Here is a 24,152-nt window from a genome sequence, read left to right on the forward strand (position 1 = left end):
TGGCGGGCGCCTGTAGTCCCAGCTACTCGGGAGGCTGAGGCCGGAGAATGGCGTGAACCCGGGAGGCGGAGCTTGCAGTGAGCAGAGATCCTGCCACTGCACTCCAGCCTGGGCTACAGAGCGAGACTCCGTCTCAAAAAAAAAAAAAAAAAAAAAAAAAAAAACCCACCATTGAATAAAGTTAGAAACGGAGATAGTAATTTCTACAGATTTTCAGATCAACTACAATTTTTAAGTTGCAGAAAACCTTAACGATAAACATATTCTTTATTCTGTCACCAATGCCTGTGGTTGGGGCAGAATGTTATAGAATGAATGTGTTGCAGGGAGAAAAGGCACGAACTCATCCCTTCACCAAGAAAAGGATCAACGCAGCAACGTTCCTCACCACACCATGGACAGAGGCTGCCGTGCAGGCTTTAGGATTCATCCTCATTAGCAGGTAATGGTTCCCCTTTCAGCACCGCAACCAAACTGGGTCATCGTGTCCTCTGCCTGTAGTACGGAATGAACTGTGCACTCACCTGGTGCGTTCTTCTTAAGGGAAAAAATTAAAGGGCTTATTAACTCTGACATGATTTACAAAATTATGTTGCAAATCATCAGCTCTTTCCCCCTCATATTAAATCTGAGATACAGGAAATGGATCCAATTCCCGTAGTTCTCTCACCCCATTACTTATCTATAAGCTTATTTCCTTTTGTTCTTCTCCAAGTTCTTTTTCACTCTTGTTTCCCTTTCCTGATCTTTGCCTTCCTTGCATGTTCCCTGGCTTGCTTGTTTTCCTTTAAGTCCTACACCAAGGAATTAAAACAAAAAATTTTTTAAAAAAACCTCTTGAGTTGAATATAGAGAATAGACAAAGAATTCTAAAGCCAGAAAGACTATTTTAAAAAGATACAATTCAGTTATTTCCATTATTGACTAGCAAATTGAGGTGTAAAGAGGCCAAAGTTGGTTCTAGCAGTATTCTTTGGCTCTATTTGTTCATGTTTATTGCTCTCCAGTTGCTACTAGTACAGGCACTTGGTAAAGCACAGACCAGGCTGTGCTCTCTTTGAATTCACTGAGTGCCTTTCCTCCAAAAAACAGCAAGTCTCAGGTGTCATGTGTAAAACTGCTTTGTCAACTAAAAAACTTTTTTAAAACACTGTTATCACCATAAACTGGGATGACATTTGCATCTCAATTTTCTGAAGTCACATCTAGGAAAAGTTAAGGGCTTGTGAGTATGAAAACTTTATTTAATAAGATTTCTGGTGTGCATTCTCACTGAAAGGAGTTCAATCAACACCTCCACAGGTTGCACAATTTAAAAATTCTCACACTTATCAAAAAGCCCCAGAACTTTGAGGAGGGAAAAAACAAGGTGGGTATCACGTGCTTGGATGAAGTGTTACTCCTGTCAGCTCCCTGGATCACTCGTGAATCCATTGTTTTGGGGGAAACAGACTTTTTTTTTCACTTTAAACTAGAAGAAAACTCACTTTCTGAATACTCTGAGCATCTTCCCTCTCCCTTTTGTTTATTTATTTTGTTTTTGATTCATATTAAGCCAAGCCACTCCCTGGCCTTGTCACCAATTTTGACATACTCTGCCTTTGGGTCCAGGAATTTCTAGAATTAATGTTATGGCTGTGCAGTGTTCTCCAGGTATACCATTCCATACAAGCAATGAAAAATACTATATGGAGCTCCTCAGTCTTTTCTATCTGACAGTCACCCAAAGGATACTGCCTACACTGCTTTCCTTTATTTAAAATGAAAGGTAAATTTTGCTATTAAGAAATGGAGTGGAATTGGGCTGGGCACAGTAGCTCATGCCTGTAATCCCAGCACTTTGGGAGGCTGAGGTAGGTGGATCACCTGAGGTTAGAAGTTTGAGGCCAGACTGACCGACATGGTGAAACCCCATCTCTACTAAAAGTACAAAAATTAGTGTGGGCATGGTGGTGGGTGCCTATAATCCCAGCTACTTGGGAGGCTGAGGTGGGAGAATCATTTAATCATTTGAACCTGGGAGGTGGAGGTTGCAGTGAACCGAGATCGCACCATTACACTCCAGCCTGGGCAACAGAGCAAGACTCCGTCAAGAAAGAAAGAAAGAGAGAGAGAAAGGAAGGAAGGAAGGAAGGAAGGAAGGAAGGAAGGAAGGAAGGAAGGAAGGAAGGAAGGAAGGAAGGAAGGAAGGAAGAGAGAGAGAAAGAATGAAAGAAAGAAAGAGAAAGGAAAGAATGAAAGAAAGAGAGAGAGAAAGAAAGAAAGAGAGAAAGAAGGAAAGAGAGAAGGAGAGAAGAGAGAAAGAGAGAAAGAGAGAAAGGAAGGAAAAGAGAGAAAAGAGAGAAAGAAAGAGAGTGGAATTGTAGTAACCTCTCCTGTCTCTCATCTGATCACATAGACACTGAAGAGGTTCTATGCTACTGTCATCTAATGTTAGTTTAGATTTAGACGATTCATTGAGAGGAGGCAATGAGAGTGAAGACAATCCTGGTTATCTTTCAAGCTGGCTGAGCTCAACTTAGTACTTCCAGGACCTGAAATCCCTCTGCCATTTTTTAGCAGAGCCACAACATCCTGGTAGAACATGAGCATAACATAGGCTACAGAGATTCCACCTGATGCTAGGGTAGGATCCCACAGGATGAAGGGAAGAGATCTGACCTAAAGATGAGGGGAAAATTGAGTGAATATTTTTAACCTTAGCCACTGAATCAGGAACCAAAGCAGAAAGCAGGGGGGAAATGAATCCAGATAATATCATTCATTCTCAATTTAAAATAAATTTTAGAAAGAGTTTGCTAAGAACAGAAATTGTCACCAAGAGTGTTGGAGTCAGGCTAGCTATAGTTTGTGACTGGTCTGACAAAGGCTAACTCTTACCCAGCTGTCCAATAAAAACACTTAAAAAGTATCATTTCCATAAGGCTTTGTCTACTTGAAACACAAGCCAATTGTTTGGGTCCAACTTATGAAGCAAGGTCTTACAAAGGTTATGGGGTGAGGAGGCCTGATGACAACTAAATTGCTTTAAATGGAGCTCAAAATACCACCTTAAATATTCTCCTCTCCCAAGAAATGCTTAGTCATAAATCAAGTAGTTCAAAACGTATTAAAAATGACAAATAGAGCAAGCACTTACATCTCATTTTTTTTCTTTTAATTCACTGATGCATCAAAGATTTCTGAAGGATATTATTACTCACAAAAAAAGATGAAGTACACCAGGAATGCAAGATTCCAGGGATAAAAGAGGAGATTAAAAATCAAATGGTGGTCCAGACTTAATGCTAAAAATTATTCTGAAAATAGACATGTGCACTTTAAGACAGGGAGATGAGGACTGTCTGCTCTGAACTTGTAAGGAGTGGCGAATCTCACAATAATTGAACACATGTTTCTCATCTTTGAAAAACTTATGAATCCAGTTTAATGTATTAAAGTTCATGGGTACTATTTGTCTACAAGTAAGCTTTCTTCTCTCTCTTCCCACCATGCATTCCTTAATGGGGTTTTGATTTCAATGGGGGAAAAAAATAAAAACGTTCCAAAACTCACTAATGTTTTCTGAATTGCCATTAGGCTAACTTTAGAAGGAGTTTTTTAAAAATGTGCTAAATGAAACTTTCTGTGCAAGAATCCCTGATATGCCAGTACTTCTAGAAAATAAGTTATTTTTTAATGTGTCCCTTCTGCTGTATGTAGAAATTAATTCTTAGCAATAAGAATTATTAAGTGCCTAACCCAAGATTCAAATTTGTCCTTACCTGGAATAAATCAGAAAGTGGCTCAGGTAGAAAAATCCAGCCTGGCAAATCATAACACACCTCCTTAAAAGACACTGTTTCTGAGCACTTGGATGACCCAGTGTGAAAGGAAGAGCTAACTCTCCGGAACAGCTCTGATTTCTCTCTTCCTTATGATTATAAATACCTAGAGAATTCAACCAATTCCCAAGGCAGTGAGCCTGCCTTTTCTTTATAGCCTTTTTTCAGTCTACTTGGAAACATCTGTTTTTAATTGAATTTGGATTTGAAACTAATTTCAGGAGAGATTGGATTCAGGCTCCCATCAAGTTGGAACAGAGAGATTATTGCTTATACACATATCCTAAAATTCAGGGAGGCTTGAGGCCAAGGATACCACACTTCCTGAATGCAGGCATAAGGCACATACATTTAGAAATGAAAAAGGAATGGTCTAATTATCTTGGGAAAACCTCTTTAAGACCAATGATTCTGGGTTTTAGGTTTCAGCTTTTAGACAGGATTCGATTTGGGGAAAGGTCAGATAGAGGACATTGCCCTCCCATGTGCTCCCTATCTGGAGCAGAAGATTAAGCATTCATATAATCAAGTTAAAATAAAAACAGAATTTTGGGTTGTTCACTGAAAAGATCATAAATCTACCCTCTCTGCTAATTTGTTTTATTTTTATTATTATTATTATTATTATTATTATTTATATAAATTTAAGGGGTAGTCGTGTTGCATGAATATATTGCGTAGTGGTGAAGTTGGGTTTTGAAAGAAATGGAAACACTATCACCTAACCACAATTTTTCTCTGCTAGTCTCTCAATGGCAAGAAGCCCCTTTCTTCCATTCATGCTCGCCTTCCCCTGATTCCCATCTTACTAGAAGGTTGAAGAAGGGGAAATGACTCAAGGTTACCCCTTTGTTCTGTTCTGGGACTCCCCACTGAGCACAGGTGCTCAGGAATCATCCAGACCTTGTTGCTAACTCAGTGTATTCCTAACTGTCTGCTTCAAAGTATTCTATTTTAAATGAGGCTCTTATTTTTCTACTTCTCAAAAGCATCTTTGGTGAACTCATTAGTGATCTGTCACAAAGTACTGAAAATCATAAAGAGCTGCTAAAGTGCAAGTGGCCATTTTCATTTTCTTTAATGGCTGAGTCCAAAAAATAAAAGTAAAATTCATGCCAAGAATTATTCAGAGATTATTTGATTCTTTGACAATCCATAAAATAAACCTTGGATTCCTCACTTCACAATCAGACTGACAGCTTATGCCAATTTTATCAAGCCTATCATAAATATACACCCCTATGTTTCTTGAAACTTGAACTACCAATGAGCAAGAGAACACAAAGATATTTCCATTTAACTATATAACTATGATAAATTTTAGTAATGTATTAGTCAGGGTTCTCTAGAGGGACAGAGCTAATAGGATGTATATATTATATATGAAAAATATAGAATACATGAAATATATAATATATTTTTATTTATATTTTGTATATAATATATATGAAAAATATAAAAAATATATAATATAATATAATATAATATAATATAATATAATATAATATAATATAATATATATATTACATATATAAAGGGAAGTTTACTAAGTATTAACTCACATCATCACAAGGTCCCCCAACGGACTGTCTGCAAACTGAGGAGCAAGGAAACCAGTCCGAGTTCCAGATCTGAAGAACTTGGAGTCCAATGTTCAAGAGCAGGAAGCATCCAGCACAGGAGAAGGGTGTAGGCTGGGAGGCTAGGCCAGTCTCTCCTTTTCACATTTTTCTCCTTGCTTATATTCTAGCTGCGCTGGCAGCTGATTAGATGGTGCCCACCCAGATTAATGGTGGGTCTGCCCTTTGCAGCCCACAGACTGAAATGTTAATCTCCTTTGGCAACACCCTCACAGACACACCCCGGATCAATACTTTGCATCCTTCAATCTAATCAAGTTGACACTCAGTATTAATCATCACAAGTAAGTTTAGATATTGAGAACTAATAGCACCCTCGTATTTGTTTCCCACATACAAATGATAAATGTAGTTTTAAACATTATTGCCAATTTTCATTAAATTCATTAACCAGTCATTCTAAATGTATTATTTACCATAAACTATTAATTCATGAGACTCACTTTTATCAACAAAAGGCAAGGCATCAGTTGTCATTTATTAATTCAAAGTGTTCTCTGTAGAAATTTTCAGAGATGGCATGGCTTTTTCTTAATATCTGCTATTATAATTTAATAAAATTTAATATCTAAGATGTGTTAATTTCAACACTTCTAATCTTGGCCCCACTTTTTTTTTTTTATCAGAAGAACGAAAGAAACCAAGAAATCTTCATCTGAATTTGATCCTCTGCTAGAATAATAATAATCTAGGATACTTTGGGAAAGAGAAGACTTTCCTTATAAATGAATATTTCAAATACAATAATGAAATGGCTATAGCATTAGTTATTTACACTTCTTAGAAGATATATATATATATATATATATATACACACTTTTTAGGTGATATATTAAGTATCTATACATGTTTATTCTCTAATGGCAATCTGATGGCAAAGACACAAAAGAGTTAAGGAATAAGACTCCACATGTTGCAATAAGCCAAGGAAGATGATGCACAAAGTAAGTACTCTTGTGACACTTACCAGCTGGTATCTTTAAAACCACACCAAGTCCATACGTGCAGTTCCCAATCAATAGTCAATACAAATAGCAGAAATGAAGTTCCTCAGTAAATCTTCAGAACTAACAACAGAAGCAAGGATGACAGTAGTTGTTATTTTCTCTTCCCTATACAATACACAGCTTCACAAATCACCCGTTTTAAATTGTATTTTATTATCATAAATATCTTCTGATTGTTAAAAAAAAAAAAGTTTCCTGTACAAATATTGGAAGATGTGGAAAACATGAAGGCTAAAACAATATCACCCATAATCTTAATACTCATGAAATATTCTAATTCATTTGTTTCTTTTTATGCAAGGTACATGACTATACACAGTATACATAATATTTTGTTACATCCTTTTCTCCAGTATTATGTATTATAATAATTTTTGCATGTCATTAAAAATTGTTTATCAACATTTTAAAATTGCTTCAGAATATTCCACTGTATTCAGCATTTGAGTGTCCCCAATCTTATAGATGGCATTTTTACAAATTCCTCAGTACGTACATATTTTTCCATCTTTCTGGTAATTTCCTTAGAATTGATATCTAGATGTGAAATTCATACTTTTAAGGATGTTGACACAAACTGTCAAAATGTTTTCCAGAAAGACTTTTAAACATCTATTCAGCAGTGTATGCATGTGCAAACAAACCCTATCCTTATCAGCTGTGATTCCTATAATTTCTTTATATTTGCTAATTTGGTGGACTAAAAAGTTGTTATTTTATTTCACATTTATTTAATTCCTAGAGAAGTTAAATTATTTTTCATGGTTTTTTTTTGTTTTTTGTTTTTTGTTTTTTTCTAGAGAGAAAGTCTCGCTCTGTTGCCCATGTTGGAGTGCAGTGGCGCAATCTCGGCTCACTGCCACCTCCATCTCCTGGGTTCAAGCAATTCTTCTGCCTCAGCCTCCCAAGTATCTGGGACTACAGGCGCACACTGCCATGGATGCTGTCACATCCGCCTATTTTTTTTTCTTTGTTTTTTAGTAGAGATGGGGTTTCACCATGTTGCCCAAGCTGGTCTCGAACTCCTGAGCTCAGGCAATCCACCCGCCTTGGCCTCCCAAAATGTTAGGATTACTGGCATGAGCCACTGCCGTTCCTTCTTTTTGAATTATCCATTTTTTGAGTCCTATGTAAATTTTTATATAGGACTGTTTTTTCCTTTTGATTTATGGAAATTCTTACTAAAATTCTGTTCTTTGCCATATGTGCTTCCTATCTGTTTTGTATGTTTTGGTTTTACACCTATATTTGATGTACAGACATATTAAATATTTATAGTTAATTCTATAAATTTTTTCCCTTATCCATTTCTTTTAAGATTCAAAAGTACTAAGATTTAAACATTTAAAATATTATCTATATGTGACAATGATAACAATTATTATCCTTTTAATCATGCAGTCCAGTACTGGATTGGGAGTTAGTAAATGCTAATTTACTGTGAAGCTGCCTCTTGGGATCATTTTTAAGGCAATTCTGAGGGAGAGACTATGATACTCTCCCCTGAAAAAAGTACTGCTTGCATGAAGCTTCTTTATTCAATGTCTGTAGTGTACCCTTTTGCAATACTTCATTTCAAAATGTTGACAAACATGTGAGACTATTTTGACCAGATGGAAACTCAAATGAATGAATTAGAGAAAATTACTCTTTCACTCCCATTTAGCATTCAGAAATTCAGTTCGAGTTTTCAGTTTCCAGGACCTGTGGTAAATAAAAGAATATACCATTGGAAATTCGAATAAACCATGGGTGGTTGAAAATTCGGAGAGATAAAGTACACATGTACACGTTTGGTCCCTTCTAGGTTGCTACAGTGAAGTATATTAGTTGCAAAGTGCAAGGGAATCATTACTTTTTCACAAGTTGAACACAGCCACAACATCCATGCCAAATGCTTTGTATAATTTATTGTGATTTCATTACACTGGCATTAATATGCAAACCCAGGAAAAGAGATTTAGACAACAATTCCAGCTGATCTAAATTCTGCTGCCTAAACTTAAAGGAGCTTAATAAACAAGCAACAAAAAATTGATCAAGAATAGATTCTTGTGACTGTGACTTCCATATTGTTGGTCCCAAAAGCACTACTCAGAATTCCAAGATCTCTTCTAAAGGTAGACACAAAGTCATAAGAAGCACTTTGATTCATCAGAACGAACAAAGCAAATAACGTACTTACATTTCTATATAGTTGGGGAAATCGAGATCCAAGTAGAATACACAAAATACATAGCTGCAAATAAAGCCTAACATTTCAACTATGCCAACAGTATCCTAAAAGCGGTAACACACAAAGAGTGATAGTATTAAGGATCAATCTAAACATACATTAGAATCTCAATATTTCGAGGGAAATGGAGGTTCATTGGATAAAACTAGGGTGGAAGTATTTATTCTCTGCAGCCTTGTTATTTTGGAGGCCAATGAATATTAATCATCTTTCTAGGATGGGTGGTATTCCCTAATCAAGTAGTAACATCATTTATTCATGCATGTGGATATGCTAAGTTGTTTTGAATAATGGCAATTAAGATTTGGAAAAAATAACTTCAGTATAAGTGTATCTATGGGGTTTCCATCTGGATTTCTGGTTCAACCCCACAGAACCCTTTCTCTGCTTGGAATATATAAAAGTACCTGCCTGTAGATGGACCAAGTGGGCAGGTTCACCAGAAGAACGGGTCTCCCCAGTCTGGGACAAGCCTTTCTGCCCACCAGCCTACATCCCAAAAGGAGAGAAGGTGCTTTCGGGATTTTCAGGATCTTACTGAGCCCTGGTCAATTCTAATATATTAAAACCACTACCTGCGAAATCCCAAAGGACTGAAGTTTCTTAGAAGTTTTTCTAAAAGTTAACAAAAATTCTTTCTTGTATTTTTTTATTGGGAGAACATGGAGAGAGGTGGGGATTGTGCCCTGGCATTCTGTCATTTCATTTTTGAAATAAAATACTTCCTGGACTAACCTCAGCACTTCTACAATATTTTTGTGGAGTTTATAAAATTAACAACAATGAAAAATTCTGCAGAAATATTTCTAAAGTGACCAAAAAATGGATCCATAACAAAGAGTTGATGGGCTTTTCAAATAAAGATTACCTTTTTTGCTTCTGTTGAAGTCTCAGGTTGATTCTTCATCAAAAATAGACTTGGTATTGTCACTGACAGCACAATGCACACTGGCACCCAAGTCACATATAAATTCTGCAGGCTTCTACCCCCTAGTGCTTAAAAACAACCAGGGCAATGGTGAACAACTGCCACAAGCTGCTGAAATGATGTCCAATGGCACATATATTTACTGCAGCTAAATGCCACTTATCTAGTATTTAATCTCCAGAATACTTGAGTTTTCAGAATGGTTACACAATAAATGTCATCCAGAAAAAATATGCTGTTTAGTTAGAACTCAAGATCACTAAGTGCATCTGAGAATAGGAAAACCACAGAAAGCAACTGATGGACGGTTGTGATTGGCTGGATCAATTGTAGGAAAGGAAAGTGCTACTTTAATTGCCCAGCTACACATTTACAAGCTCAGTGCATCCATTCTAGTGCTGACAGGCCTTGGGAGGGAACAGCAGACAAGAAAGAAGAACACTGGAGAAATGAAGTAGGACGATAGCACAGAATAGGATCAGAGGAGATTAAAAGTGGTGTCAGTGGCAACAGTAGCCAACAGAAATTAAAGGCAGCAACAGGGAGTGTGATTCAGGCCGCTGAGAGAAGGAGAGAGGAAGCAAAAAGCCCTGAGCTTGAGACAGATAAAAAGCAAAGAGACTATGAAAAACCCAGGCACCACTGGAACATGCCAAGCAGGTTTCCAGAGATGTAGAAGAGCAGTCATTTAATTGACAAACTCTTACTAAACACCTACATTCTTAGCAACCAAGAATGCAAAACTAAATAATTTATGCCCCTACTCCAAGAGACTATAAATTAAGTCATTACATCCTATGGATATTATCTCCTAAATCTGCATCTAGATGACTCAGAGTTTAAATCAGCAGAGCCAGGTCAAGGTACATTTTGGAAAGCTCTCTGAGGAAAAATCAAAAAGCACTTGATCCATAACTGTTAACTATACAGAGCAGAGTGACTCATTCTCCATGGGCAGTGGCTGGCTATATTCTTACTCTATCAGTTAATGATTAAAGCATGAGAACTTCCAGGAGTGATGGTCAAATTGAACACTCTTGTTCAGGAAGCTAGGAAATACTGGGATGCAGAATCTAAGTAAAAGTGAAAGACAAAACCAAAAACTGCAAGCAAACAAACATACAAAAACCTATGTTTAAGTAGAAAACATGTTTCCTTATAAGCCAGACAATCATCTACCATGGGTTGGTAGGGGCAGGATAGGTCCATGCAGCTTTAACCTCTATGTTCTATTTTTAATTTTTTAGTTATGTTTCATCTGTACTAGGGTTAATATCAGCAGACATCAGACACACAGACATCTGACTGCAACATTCTGGTTAAATCATTCCCACTTGTTTAACATAAAAACTGATGAAGCATTTATTTTAAAACATTTGTAGAGTTATAACTGCAAAGGTACAGCTCATGGCTTCTCATATATTACAACCACATGTTAAGACAATAGAATTCAATAAAAAATTACCTTCAGACACACTTTGTATTTGAGGGATTCGCTTTATCCCTCAACATTCCAGGGTGGATAGCCCATTAAGCACATGTTCCTTGGTGAAACTTAATTTTTTTTTTGAACTCTGCATTGACCCTAAGTTTAACAGTATTCCAAATTCAGTCTACTTTGCCCACAGAATATATTGCAGCTAAGCAAAACTCTGTTCCAGAAACCTCATAAACTGTGTGAGTTGCTCAATTTAGCCCTGAGGGAGTAAATTGAAGAGAGCTGGCCTGTCATACTGTTTTAGACTGTTTGCCACAGAAATTCATGGTTAGTTCCAGATTGATTAAACTAGTTATGGTGGTGGCTATATATATATATATATATATAAGGTTTGGTGGGGGTAGGGAGCGACACAGGGGAGGAAACTGATTGGGTGTCCTTTAAGTACCAAATGCTTTACTGGAGATTTCCATATCTTTTACAATTCATTCATTCCACCACTATTCGCAGAATGTTGGCTATGTGCTCAGTCTTGAGCAAGACTGAGACAGTCCCTGTTCTTATAGAGCTTATGATTCACATAACACCAATTACACTGTAAATCAGCTTGATACATACCTGATATCACCTTAGGTTGATTTTGAAATCTAATCCCTTTACCAGCTGGCTATGTGACCTCAGTCCAGTTTGTTGATGCCTCAATTTCCTCAATTGTATAAAGGAGTTTGCCATGGAAAATAAGTGAGTTCAATGAGCACATAGAAAAGGTCTTTCACCATGCCTGGTACACAACTGGGGGTAATCTTCCTGCCTTCCTCACTCTAGTATCCAGTGGGATTTGTATTTGATTTGTAGATTTGAGTAGCTGTTCTCACCCTTGTAATAGTTACAACCACCAGGGGGCAGTAGAAAAATATGCTCCACACGTCCCAAGGGGAAAAATGGGGCCACTCTCATAGGTACACAGCTAAAAGTAAATTTCATTGTTGGGCTGGCTCATAAATACACACGTGAAGAAACAAACAGTCATTTAAAAACACAGCAGTCAAAGCAAAAATAAAAATAATAGTATTCAGTTATTCAGTGAATCTATACTGCAGGCCTATTCTGCGCCAGCCTCTGAACATTAAAATAGTGCCTGTCCCATTGGGTGATATGAAGATTAAATAAGTTACAACAGGACTGACAAATGGTAAGCACTTAAAAACTATTTGTGGCTATCATCTTGTGGAGGATATGTTTTTAGATTAGCCACAAGAGAAAAGTGGTACCGCTTATCACCTGGAGAAACCTCTAAAAGCATTTGACTATTCCTGTCAATCTCTCTCTTACCTTTTTCTGATTAATCATTTCTGTTTATTTTCCTATAACATAGATGTGTTAATGTGTCCAATGACACAGACCAATTGGAAAAAAAAGGTAATAACATGGAATCTAAATGTGCCACATCTAAAAATTCTCAAAGGACTCACTTGGATGGTTGAGAGAAATGTTATGTCTTCTCAAAATATGCCTTACTCATTAAAAATAACTCAAAGATGCTCTATTGGTTTTTAAATGAGAAAATGTTCTATTACAAATAGAAGTACCGGAAAGAACTATTACCAATCTTACATTTTGTTCTTATGATTCTTTAACCTGTAGTACATGAATTGTAAGAGTATGATTATATCCGTGTTCATGTCAAAGATGGCTGTCAAAATCTGGAGTGCTAAATAAGGATGGACATCTATAAATATAAAATCCCAGGCCACCATTATCCAATATATATAGTACAGTGTATGACGGTGACAAAGTCATTTACATGATTAAATACATTAACAAAGTATTCTAAAAGCTTACAAATATTCCACTTTATTTTTTCATTTGAATACTATCATAGAAATATTTGCCTATAGCCACTGACTATATTTTTAATCATGACTCTCATTGTAGACTATGTGTCAGCATCAGTGGATTATTGTTCAGTCTTAGTATAGAAAAGAATAAGAATCCCCTAATGGCAACATATCATGTTCAGCTACCTTGAGGCAAGAAAATATTAAAACTGTATGAAGAAAAGGAATTAAAACTGGATGTAGACTTTAAAAATATATCTGAAAACAGACAGGCCTCTATTCTACTATTAAAAGATGCCACATTAAGAGGATTGTCAGATACAGAACACTTATGCAATATTTAGAGCATGTCTATACTAAAAAATTATTTGTTGTTTACCTGAAATCCAAATTTACTGGGTGTCCTGTATTTTGTTTGTTAAATTTGTCAACTCTACACATGAAGCTCTCTATGCACACATAACCCAGAACCTTCACTCTTTTGAAGATAAATCTGGAGAAAGTTTTACCTGAATAGGCAGCTGGTTAGTCAGGTAGCAGCCTTTGAAATCTGTCAGGTCTCCACCTATCCAGCAAAGCAGAAAACCCAGAGAGACTGCTTCATCCACTCTTCCATTTCTGTAGGCTACAAAGAGCTGACTGGAAAGTGACAATTGACAAATAAACACGTGGAGCACAGAACTTAATGAGCCAACTCAACACCAGATAAAAACAAAACCGATGATTTACAGCAATAAAACATCTCATTCACTTCCAGTTAAGCCTCTAGGATTCTTTTTAACCTGTCTTCATTCACAGCACACAGCAAAAATATCTAAAACCTAAAAGAAGCTCAGTGACAATACTAAAACATTAATGCCTCTTATCTCTGTCTTTTCTTTTATCTTTCCCATTGGAATTTATATATATGTCCTAAGCACATGTTTATTCTTTCTTGGCCTCATAATGGGGGAAGATATTAAGTCATGTAATTAGAGATACTAGATATATCACTAAAATGTAAGAATAGAGGTTCAAAATGTTTATCAGTTATTACATTCTCAGCCAGTACCTATTTTTTCTTTTAAATTTACTTCTAATCAAGTTGCCCACATGCAGGTGGACAGGTGGACAAATAGCAAAATCAATGTGAAAATCTATTTGGCTCCCTACGATGCCACCTCTTATGTGGAAAAGTTTTTAAAAATCTTGGGTCCTGGGATCCAAAAGACCTGAAGACATGGCTTGTCACCTGTGGGACATCAGACAATTACTTAATCTCTCAGAATCTTACTTTCCATATCATAAAGTAAGATTAAGTTTTCAAACCAGAAATGTTTATTGCAGGAAGTTGACCAAGGTTTGAAATGGGTGGCCCCACTTGAGGCTAAATGATGTCCATAAGCCACCAGTGGTAGAACTGGGAATCAGCCTAAATCTCCTGACTCCAAGTTTATAATCTTTCACTACCACATATACTACCTAAAAGTTAATATTTCCGGAATTCACATCGGAGACCAAAATCCCACTCACATCAATGCTGAGTTATTCCTCCATTAAGCGGTGGTGAATGGTATATATATCAATGTGGTTTTCAAAAGACTTTTTGTTATGTTTCAGATTTCCAAAGCATCTGAGGACTGACTGTATTCTCTACCTTTCCCCAGTATTTTATAAACAGATGACCTATCTAGGCACACATATTTTACAAATTCCTTTGAAGCAGACCTCTTTTGCTTGATATTGCTTGATATTGCTTGATATTGCTTGATATTTTTTTCTAGGGTAGATATAGTTGGTATCTGACTTCTAATTATAAATAAACTTAGCAAGAATGGAAAACTTTCCCCTGTAGGACTAAACTGCTTGGATTTTTTTTTTTTTTTAAATTATCCCCATGCCCACAAGGAAAGAATAGCATAATGTAATATCTCACCAAAGACTACTTAAATTTTTGCTCTTATCAAAGAACATATTGAAAAGGAATTCAACATAGGACAGTGAAGAGGTAAGGTACATATGCTTTATTGCCTTTCTGATTACTAAATATAAAAGATTTGTATATCTTAACTAAGAAAAAAGTAGTCAGTATAACGTATTAACAACCTTTCTGTTATATTCCAAAATGTTTTAGAGTGATGCTTTTTAGCACCTTCAAAATATAAAATACAAAGAGAACATTTGTTCAATAGCAAGCCCAAGTAGTTTGAAAAAATACTTAATATAAAAATATTTAAATTTTTTTTAAAATAAGAAATTATGACAAGAGTGTTACACTATAGATTTGAAATCCAAGATTCTTAACTTACGGGAGAGCAACAGACAGAAAACAGTCAATAGAAACCAATTCTATAATCATGCTCCAGTATTCCCAGGAGTTGGACACACATCTTGCAGGAGATGCCAAATCCATATGGTCCCAGTCACACAAATCTTCCTGTCCTCTACTGAGGAGATACACAGTTGCACCTGTGATTCTGTAATTAAAGTCTGGATGGTTGATGTTGCTGGTTCTTGGAAAGTGCAATTTAATGTCAGAATGAATATTTCTTTTTAAAATAATGCTTTGATTCATACTGAAGTTTGGCTACAAATTGTTTTAAAATCTGTAAAAATTAAAGATAAATAAATAAATATTGTGTAATATTTTTTTTTAGAAAACTTTGTTGAAAGAAATTAAAGAAGACTTAAATAAATGGCAAGACATTCCATATTCATGGATTGGGAGACTTAATATTGTAAAGATGGCAAAACTACCCAAAGTAATCTACAGATTTAATGCAGTTCTTATCAAAATTCCAACTGCCTCTTTTCCAAAACTGCACAAGTTGATCCTAAAATTCATACAGAATTGCTAAGAATACCAAATAGTCTAAACAACTCTGAATGAAGAGAATAAAGTTAGAGAACTAATACTTTTGAATTTCAAAATGTGTGACAAAGACAGTAATCAAAACAGTGTGGTAATGGCATTAGAAAAGACATATAGATAAATAGAATAGAATGGAGCATCCAAAAATAAAAACATACATCTACGGTCAATTGATTTTGACAAGGGAGCCAAGACCATTCAATAAGGAAAGAATACTTTTATCAACAAATAGCAGTGGGACAACCAGATAACTACATGCAAAAGAATGAAGTTGAACTCTTACCTCACACCATATACAAAAATTAACTCAAAATAGAAAAAAGCTTAAATGTGAGAATCTATATAACTCTGTAAAATCTAGAAAACATAGGGATAAATATGTATGAGCTTGGATTTGGCAACAGATTCTTAGACATGACCCCAAAAGCACAAGCAACAAAAGAAAATATAAATTAGACTTCATCAAAATTTAGAAACTTTCGTGCATCGGAGAACATTATAAAGAAAAGTGAAGAGCCAACCCACAGAATGAGTAAGACCTAGTATCTGATATACAACAGGGTGGCTATAGTCAACAATAATTTAATTGTACATTTTGTAATAACTGAAAGAGTATAATTGGATTGTTTATAACATAAATGATAAATGCTTGAGGATATGGATACCTCATTTTTCATGACATGATTATTATTTATTGCATACCTGTATCAAAATACCTCATGTACCCCATAAACATATACATCAATTATGTACATCAATTAAGTAAAAAAATAATACAAATTTAAAAATTTTTAAAAGATCACAATGACACACAATATAATATAATTGTCAAAAGTCAAAGACAAAAAATGAATTTTGAAAGCAGCAAGAGAAAAGAGTCATGTCCAAGGGAGCCCCCTGAGACTATCAGTGGATTTCTCAACAGAAACCTTGCAGGCCAGAAGGAAGTGGGATGATATATTCAAGGTGCCAAAAGGTTAAAACTTCTGACTAAGAATAGTCTATCTGACAAGGTGTCCTTCAGAAATGAAGGAGAAAGAAAGACTTTCCCAGATAAACTAAAGCTGAAATAATTCATCATCATTAGACCTGCCTCACAAGAAACACTACAGAGAGTCCTTCAAGTTGAAATAAAAGGATGCTAGAAAGCAACATGAAAGAATATGGAAGTATAATATTCATAGGAAAAAGGTAAATATATAGACAAATGCAGAATACTGAAATACTGTAATGATGGTGATAACATTTAACTCTGGTATTTAATTTAAAAATAAATATAACTACAAAATGTTAATAGATACACAATATAAAAAGATGTGACTTGGGAAATCAATAATCTAAAGTGTGTGGGGTAGTAGAAGAAAGAAAATACAGTATTTGTATGCAGTTGATGTTAAGGCTGTCATCAACATAAAATAGATTGTCATAAATATAAGATAATTTATGTAAGTCCCATGGTAACCACAAAGAAAACATCTATAAAAAATACAGAAGAGAAAATAATCAAAATGTGCCACTCAAAAAATAAAATCAATGAAAGACAAAGGAAGATAGGAGAAAAGGGACAAAAATGTACAAGATAAACATAAAGTAATTAATATAATGTTAATAATAAGTAATTTACTATCAGTAATTACTTTAAATATAAATGGATTAAACTCCTCAAATAAGCCATAAAGTGGCTGAATGGATTTCGAAAAAATATTCAACTGTATGCTGTCTATATGAGACTAACTTCAGATTTAAGGACACACATAGACTGAAAATAAAAGGATGGGAAAAGATATTCTGTTTAAATGGTAATTGAAAAAGACCAGATGTGGCCATAGTTATGTCAGACAAAATAGGATTTAAGTCAAAAACTGTCATAAGAGACAAAGAAAAACAATATATAATGACAAAGGATGAATTAATCAAGAAAATAGAACAATTATAAGTTTGTATGCACCCAAATCAGAGCATCCAAATATATGAAGCAAACACTGACAGAACTGAAGGGAGAAATACTTGTGCAATAATAGTAGGAGATTTCAATACCCCACTTTCAATAATGGATAGAGCAAACCTGATAAAAGATTAATAAGCGACCAGAAAACTTGAACAAGGCTATAGACCAACTGGACCTAACAGATATATATAGAACATTCCACCCAAGAGAAGCAGAATCCATATTCTTTTCAAGAGCACACAGAACATTCTCCAGGATGAATCACCTCAGATCACAAGCAAGCCTTAACAAATTTAAGATTGTAATCATACTAAGTATTATTTCCAACTACAATGAAATGTAACTAGAATATAATAGCAGAAGAAAGAACTGAAAAATTCGCAAATATGTGGTAACTAACATAATACTGAATAACAATTGAGTCAAAGAATAAACCGAAGGCAAATTAGAAATTACCTTGAGACAAATGAAAATGGAAACACAACATGCCAAAATTTATGGGATGCAGTAAAATCAGTACTAAGAAAGAACTTTATAGCAGTATATACCTACATTTTAAAAATCTCAAATAAACAGCTTAACTTTACACCTCAAAAAAAAAAAAATTAGAAAAAGAAGAACAAATAAAGCCCCAAGTTAGCAGAAGGATGAAAATAATAACAATTAGGGAAAAATAAATAAAATAAGAGAATAGAATAACAGTAAGAAAAAAATCAACAAAACTAAGGATTTCTTAAAAAGATTAACAAAATTGACAAACTCTTACTTAGCAAGACTATAAAAAATGAGAAAACTTAAATAAATGAACTAAAAAATAAAAGACATTGCAACTGATGTCACAGAGATTTAAAAGGATTATGAAACACTACTATGAACAATTATATGTGAACAAATTGTTTAACTTAGACGAAATAGAGAAATTCCTAGAAATATGCAACCTACCACGACTGAATCTTGATCAAATATAATACATGATTATACCTACAATGAGTAGGTAGTTTGTATCAGTAATCAAAAACTTGCCAACAAAGAAAAGCCCAAGACTAGAAGCATTCACTGGAGAATTTTATCTAACATTTTAAAAGTTAACGCCAATCCTTCTCAAACTTTTGTGGAAAAAGAGCGCTATTTCAAGTGAAATAAGGCAGTCACAGTAGCACAAATACTGCATAATTCTACTTATATGAGGTATCTAAAGTAGTTAAACTCATAGAAGCAAATTATCAAATGGTGGTTACAGGGGTGTGAGGAGAGGGAATTGGAAAATTGCTGTGCAATGGATATAGAGTTTTGGCAATGCAAGATGGAAAAGTTCTAGAGATATGCTTTACAACAATGCACATATAGTTAACAATACTTTACACTTAAAAATGTATTAAGAGGACTAATATATGTGAGGGTTTTTTTTTTTTTTTACAACAAAAAGAAGTAAATAAAATATTGTGAGAGTGAGAAACAGAAATTATACTTCGGAGTTCTTAAGAGGAGGAAACTCCAAAAAAGAACTCCAGAAATCTGCACATAGGTCACCTGTGCCTTTGGCTGAATAGGAAGGCAAAGTAGGGCAAAACTCCTTTAAGTCAGGCAAAAAACAACTACCAGGGAGAGAAAAGCTACCAGGGTACTATTAACTGAAAAATACTGCAGTTCACACAAGACTAAGAGATATTTGAATTCTGAACAGGCAGGGGAAAGAGATTATTTAGAAGACAAGGAACATTCACAGAGCACCCAAAAAGACTGTGCCTTCAGAGTAAGGGTAAACAAGCTGTAGCGGCTATGCTAGACCCACTCTAATACAGTTTAAAAACAAGCCTTAGAATAATCAAACTTATTTTCAAATAAAGTAGCTGCTTGCCCAAATAAACACCAATACTCTTTAAAGTTTTCAAGGAAGATTGTCACAATGTTGAGCATAATGTCCAGCATCCAACTGAATATTGAAGACATTCAAAGAAGCAGGAAAATGTGTCCAATAATGAAGAAAAACAAATTAGCAATAGAAACAGACACCAAAATGATAGAGATGTTGAAATTAGCAAGCATTTAATTGTTATAGATATACTCCATATGTTGAAGAAGCTAAAAGAAAACATGAACATTGATATGGTTTGGCTCTGTGTCCCCACCCAAATCTCATCTTGAACTGTACTCCCATAATTCCCACATGTGGGAAGGACCTGGTGGGAGATAATTTGAGTCACAGGGGCGGTTTCTCCCATACTGTTCTCACCGTAGTGAATAAGGCTCAAGAGATCTGATGGTTTTATCAGGGGTTTCCACTTTTGCATCTTCCTCATTTTCTCTTGCCGCTGCCATGTAAGAAGTGCCTTTCACCTCCCACCATGATTCTGAGGCCTTTCCAGTCATGTGAAACTGTAAGTACAATTAAACCTCTTTTTCTTCCCAGTCTTGGGTATGTATTTATCAGCAGTGTGAAATCGGATTAATACAGGAAATTGGTACCAGTAGAATGGGACATTGCTGAAAATATACCCAAAAATGTGGAAGCAACTTTGGAACTGGGTAACAGGCACAGATTGGAACAGTTTGGAGGGGTCAGAATAAAACAGGAAGATATGGGAAAGTTTGGAGCGTCCTAGAGACTTGTTGAATGGTTTTGACCAAAATACTGATAGTGATATGGGCAATAAGGTCCAGGCTGAGGTGGTTTCAGATGCAGATGAGGGACTTATTGGGAACTGGAGCAAAAGTGACTCTAGTTATGTTTTAGCAAAGAGACTGGCAGCATTTTGCCCCTGCCCTAGAGATTTGTGGAGCTTTGAACTTGAGAAAGAGGATTTAGGGCATCTGGAGAAAGAAATTTCTAAGCAGCAAAGCGTTCAAGTGGTGACTTAGGTGCTGTTAAAGGCATTCAGTTTTATAAGGGAAGCAGGGCACAAAAGCTCAGAAAATGTGCAGCCTGACAATGTGATATAAAAGAAAAATCCAGCTGGGCATGGTGGCTCACACCTGTAATCCCTGCACTTTGGGAGGCCAAGGCAGGTGAATCACCTGAGGTCAGGAGTTTGAGACCAGCCTGGCCAACATGATAAAACCCCGTCTCTACTAAAAATACAAAAAATTAGCCAGGTGGTGTGGTGGTGGGTGCCTGTAATACCAGCTACTCAGGAAGCTGAGGTAGGAGAATCTGTTGAACCCGGGAGGCAGAGGTTGCAGTGAGCCAAGATCGTGCCACCATTGAACTCCAGCCTGGGCAATAAGAGCAAAACTCAGTCTCAGAAAAAAAAAAAAGAAAGCAAGAAAAAAGAAAAATCCATTTTCTAAGAAGAAATTCAAGCCAGCTTTGGAAATTTGCATAAGTAATGAGGAGCCGAATGTTAATCCCCAAGACAGTGGGAAAAATGTCTTCAGGGCATGTCAGAGATCTTCACAACAGCGCCTCCCATCACAGGCCCAGAGGCCTAGGAGAAAATGGTTTCATGGGCTGCGGCCAGGGTCCCCAATGATGTGTGTGGCCTAGGGACTTGGCACCCTGCATCCCAGGCACTCCAGCCATGGCTGGAAGGGGCCAACGCAGAGGTCAGGCTATGGCTTCAGTGGGTGGAAGCCCCAAGCTTTGGCAGCTTCCACATAGTATTGAACAGAGTCCCTCTTGGGGTACTGCCTAGTGGCCTGTGAGAAAAAGGTCACCATCCTCCAGATCCCAGAATATTAGATCCACTGACAGCTTGCACCGTTTGCCTGGAAAAGCCACAGACATTGAACACCAGCCTGTGAAAATAGCTGGGAGGAAGGCTGTACCCTGCAAAGCCACAAGGGCAGAGCTGCCCAAGACCATGGGAATCCACCTTTTGCATCAGCGTGACCTGGATGTGAGACATGGAGTCAAAGGAGATCATTTTGGAGCTTTAATATTTGCTTGCCCCGCTGGATTTCGGACTTGCATGGGCCCTGTAACCACTTTGTTTTGGCCAATTTCTCCCATTTGGAACAGCTGTATTTACCCAACACCTGTATCCCCATTGTATCTAGGAAGTAACTAGCTTGCTTTTGATTTTACAGGCTCATAGGTGGAGAGGACTTGCTTTAGATGAAACTTTGAACTGTGGACTTTTAGGTTAATGCTGAAATGAGTTAAGACTTTGGGAGATTGTTGGGAAGGCATGACTGGTATTGAAATGTGAGGACGTGAGATTTGGATGGGGCCAGGGTGGAATGATATGGTTTAGCTCTGTGTCCCTGCCCAAATCTCATCTTGAATTGTACTCCATAATTCCCACGTGTTGTGAGAGGAAGCCAGTGACAGATAATTTGAATCATGGGGGCAGTTTCTCCCATACTGTTCTTGTGGTAGTAAATAAGTCTTATGAGATCTGATGGTTTTACTGGGGGTTTCTGCTTTTGCATCTTCCTCATTTTCTCTTGCTGCTGCCATGTAAGAAGTGCCTTTCACCTTCCACATGATTCTGAGGCCTCCCCAGCCATGTGGAACTGTAAGTACAATTAAACTTCTTTTTCTTCCCAGTCTTGGGTATGTCTTTATCAACAACATGAAAAAGGACTAATACAAACATGGTAAAAACAAAGTTAAAAGTAAGATTTGTAAAAAGTGTACCATAAAATACAAATCATAAGAAAACTAAGTTGGCTATAATACTCAGAAAAAGTAGACTTCAGAACAATAAATATTACTAAAGAAAAAAGAGACATTTTATAATGATAAAGAAGTCAACTCCTCAAGAAGACATAGCAATACTAAATGTCTATGCACCTAATACAGAAACTTGAAATATATGAAGCAAAACTGAAAGAATTAAAAGGGGAAATAAGACAAATCCAGTACTATATTCAGGATTTCAATTCTTCTCTCTCAGTGATTGATAGAACAGTGCTATTTGCTAACTTCTTATTGACTCAGCGAAAATTGCTATGTCTTCTTAACAAACAGTAATATAGAGAAGACACAAAAAACCCTATCAACCAGCTTGATCTAACTGACATTTATAGAACACTACACACATTGTCATGTTCAGAGGACACATTTATTTCAAGTAAATGGAACATTCATCAAGAAAAATCACATGATAGGGCATAAAACTAGTTTCAATAAATTTAAAGTATCACAATAATACAGATTATGTTTTTTGGTCACAACAAAAATAAATGAGGAATAACAAAAGATAGTTGGGACATCTGCTTTCAACAGTGATAAGTTGGGATTACATTCACCATCATGCCTGAAATCACAAAATGGATAAAATACATGAAACAATGATTTAGGGGCATTGGACATCAGGCAATGAAGAATAGAGAACCCTGAGAAACCTCAAACAAAGGAGGTGAATGAACTCTATTATTATCCTAACTTATTGCCTGGAGAGAGTCTTAAGGTTGTGTTACAAATACTGGAAAGCCAGGATGAGTCAGGAGATCACCCTGAGGAGAAAGAACTGGGAGTTCAGGGAGGCCACAGAGCTAGAGTTTGCAGAATAGAGTACCGGCAAAGATAGAACTGCACAAAGAGAGAACTCTGGACAATCCCTCTCAAATCATCAACTAAATACTTATCAGTATATCTATGTAAATGAACTACCTAAGATCAAGAGGAAAAACATCCTAAAAGATTAGAAGTGGGGTGCGAGCAAGATGGCCGAATAGGAACAGCTCCAGCCTCCAGCTCCCAGTGCGAGTGACACAGAAGACAGGTGATTTCTGCATTTTCAACTGAGGTACCAGGTTCATCTCACTGGGGAGTGCCAGATAATCGTTGCTGGTCAGCTGGTGCAGCCCGACCAGCGAGAGCTGAAGCAGGGCGAGGTATCGCCTCACCTGGGAAGCACAAGAGGGAAGGGAATCCCTTTAGAAACTGAGACACACAACACCTGGAAAATCGGGTAACTCCCACCCTAATACTGCACTTTACCAAGGATCTTAGCAAATGGCACACCAGGAGATTATATCCTACACCTGGCCGGCAGAGTCCAACCCCGACAGAGCCTCCCTCATTGCTAGCACAGCAGTCTGAGATCTAACTGCAAGACAGCAGCGAGGCTGGGGGAGGGGCACCCACCATTGCTGAGACTTAAGTAGGTAAACAAAGCCTCCAGGAAGCTCGAACTGGGTGGAGCCCATGGCAGCTCAAGGGGGCCTGCCTGTCTCTGTAGACTTCACCTCAGGGAACAGGGCATAGAAAAAAAAAAAGCAGCACAAACCTCTGCAGATGTTAATGACCCTGTCTGATAGCTTTGAAGAGAGCAGTGGATCTCCCAGCACGTAGGTTGAGATCTGAGAACAGACAGTCTGCCTGCTCAAGTGGGTCCCTGACCCCTGAGTAGCCTAACTGGGGGACATCCCCCACTAGGTGCAAACTAACACCTCACACCTCACACGGTGGGGGTACACCCCTGAGATGAAGCTTCCAGAGCAAGAATCAGACAGTAGCACTCGCTGTACAGCAATATTCTATCTTCTGCAGCCT

General features: G+C 36.7%; 1 protein-coding gene across 2 annotated transcripts in view; it reads right to left on the reverse strand.

Moving 5' to 3' along the window:
* Nucleotides 1-24,152, reverse strand: part of PQLC2L (PQ loop repeat containing 2 like) — a 48,459-nt gene that overhangs the window by 7,049 nt on the left and 17,258 nt on the right. The window contains exons 2-4 of one of the 2 annotated variants that reach the window (XM_025377424.1): nucleotides 13,421-13,552; nucleotides 12,688-12,776; nucleotides 5,917-6,531 (exon numbers count right to left, since the gene is read on the reverse strand). In XM_025377424.1, coding sequence (XP_025233209.1) covers nucleotides 6,480-6,531; nucleotides 12,688-12,776; nucleotides 13,421-13,552 — 273 coding nt within the window. In that variant the 3' untranslated portion in view covers nucleotides 5,917-6,479. Of the gene's footprint in view, nucleotides 1-5,916; nucleotides 6,532-12,687; nucleotides 12,777-13,420; nucleotides 13,553-24,152 lie in introns of those variants that run through there. The other variant, XM_025377423.1, reaches the window with a different exon arrangement.

This window comes from Theropithecus gelada, chromosome 2, assembly GCF_003255815.1.
Source record: "Theropithecus gelada isolate Dixy chromosome 2, Tgel_1.0, whole genome shotgun sequence".
NCBI classification, from domain to species: Eukaryota; Metazoa; Chordata; class Mammalia; order Primates; family Cercopithecidae; genus Theropithecus; species Theropithecus gelada.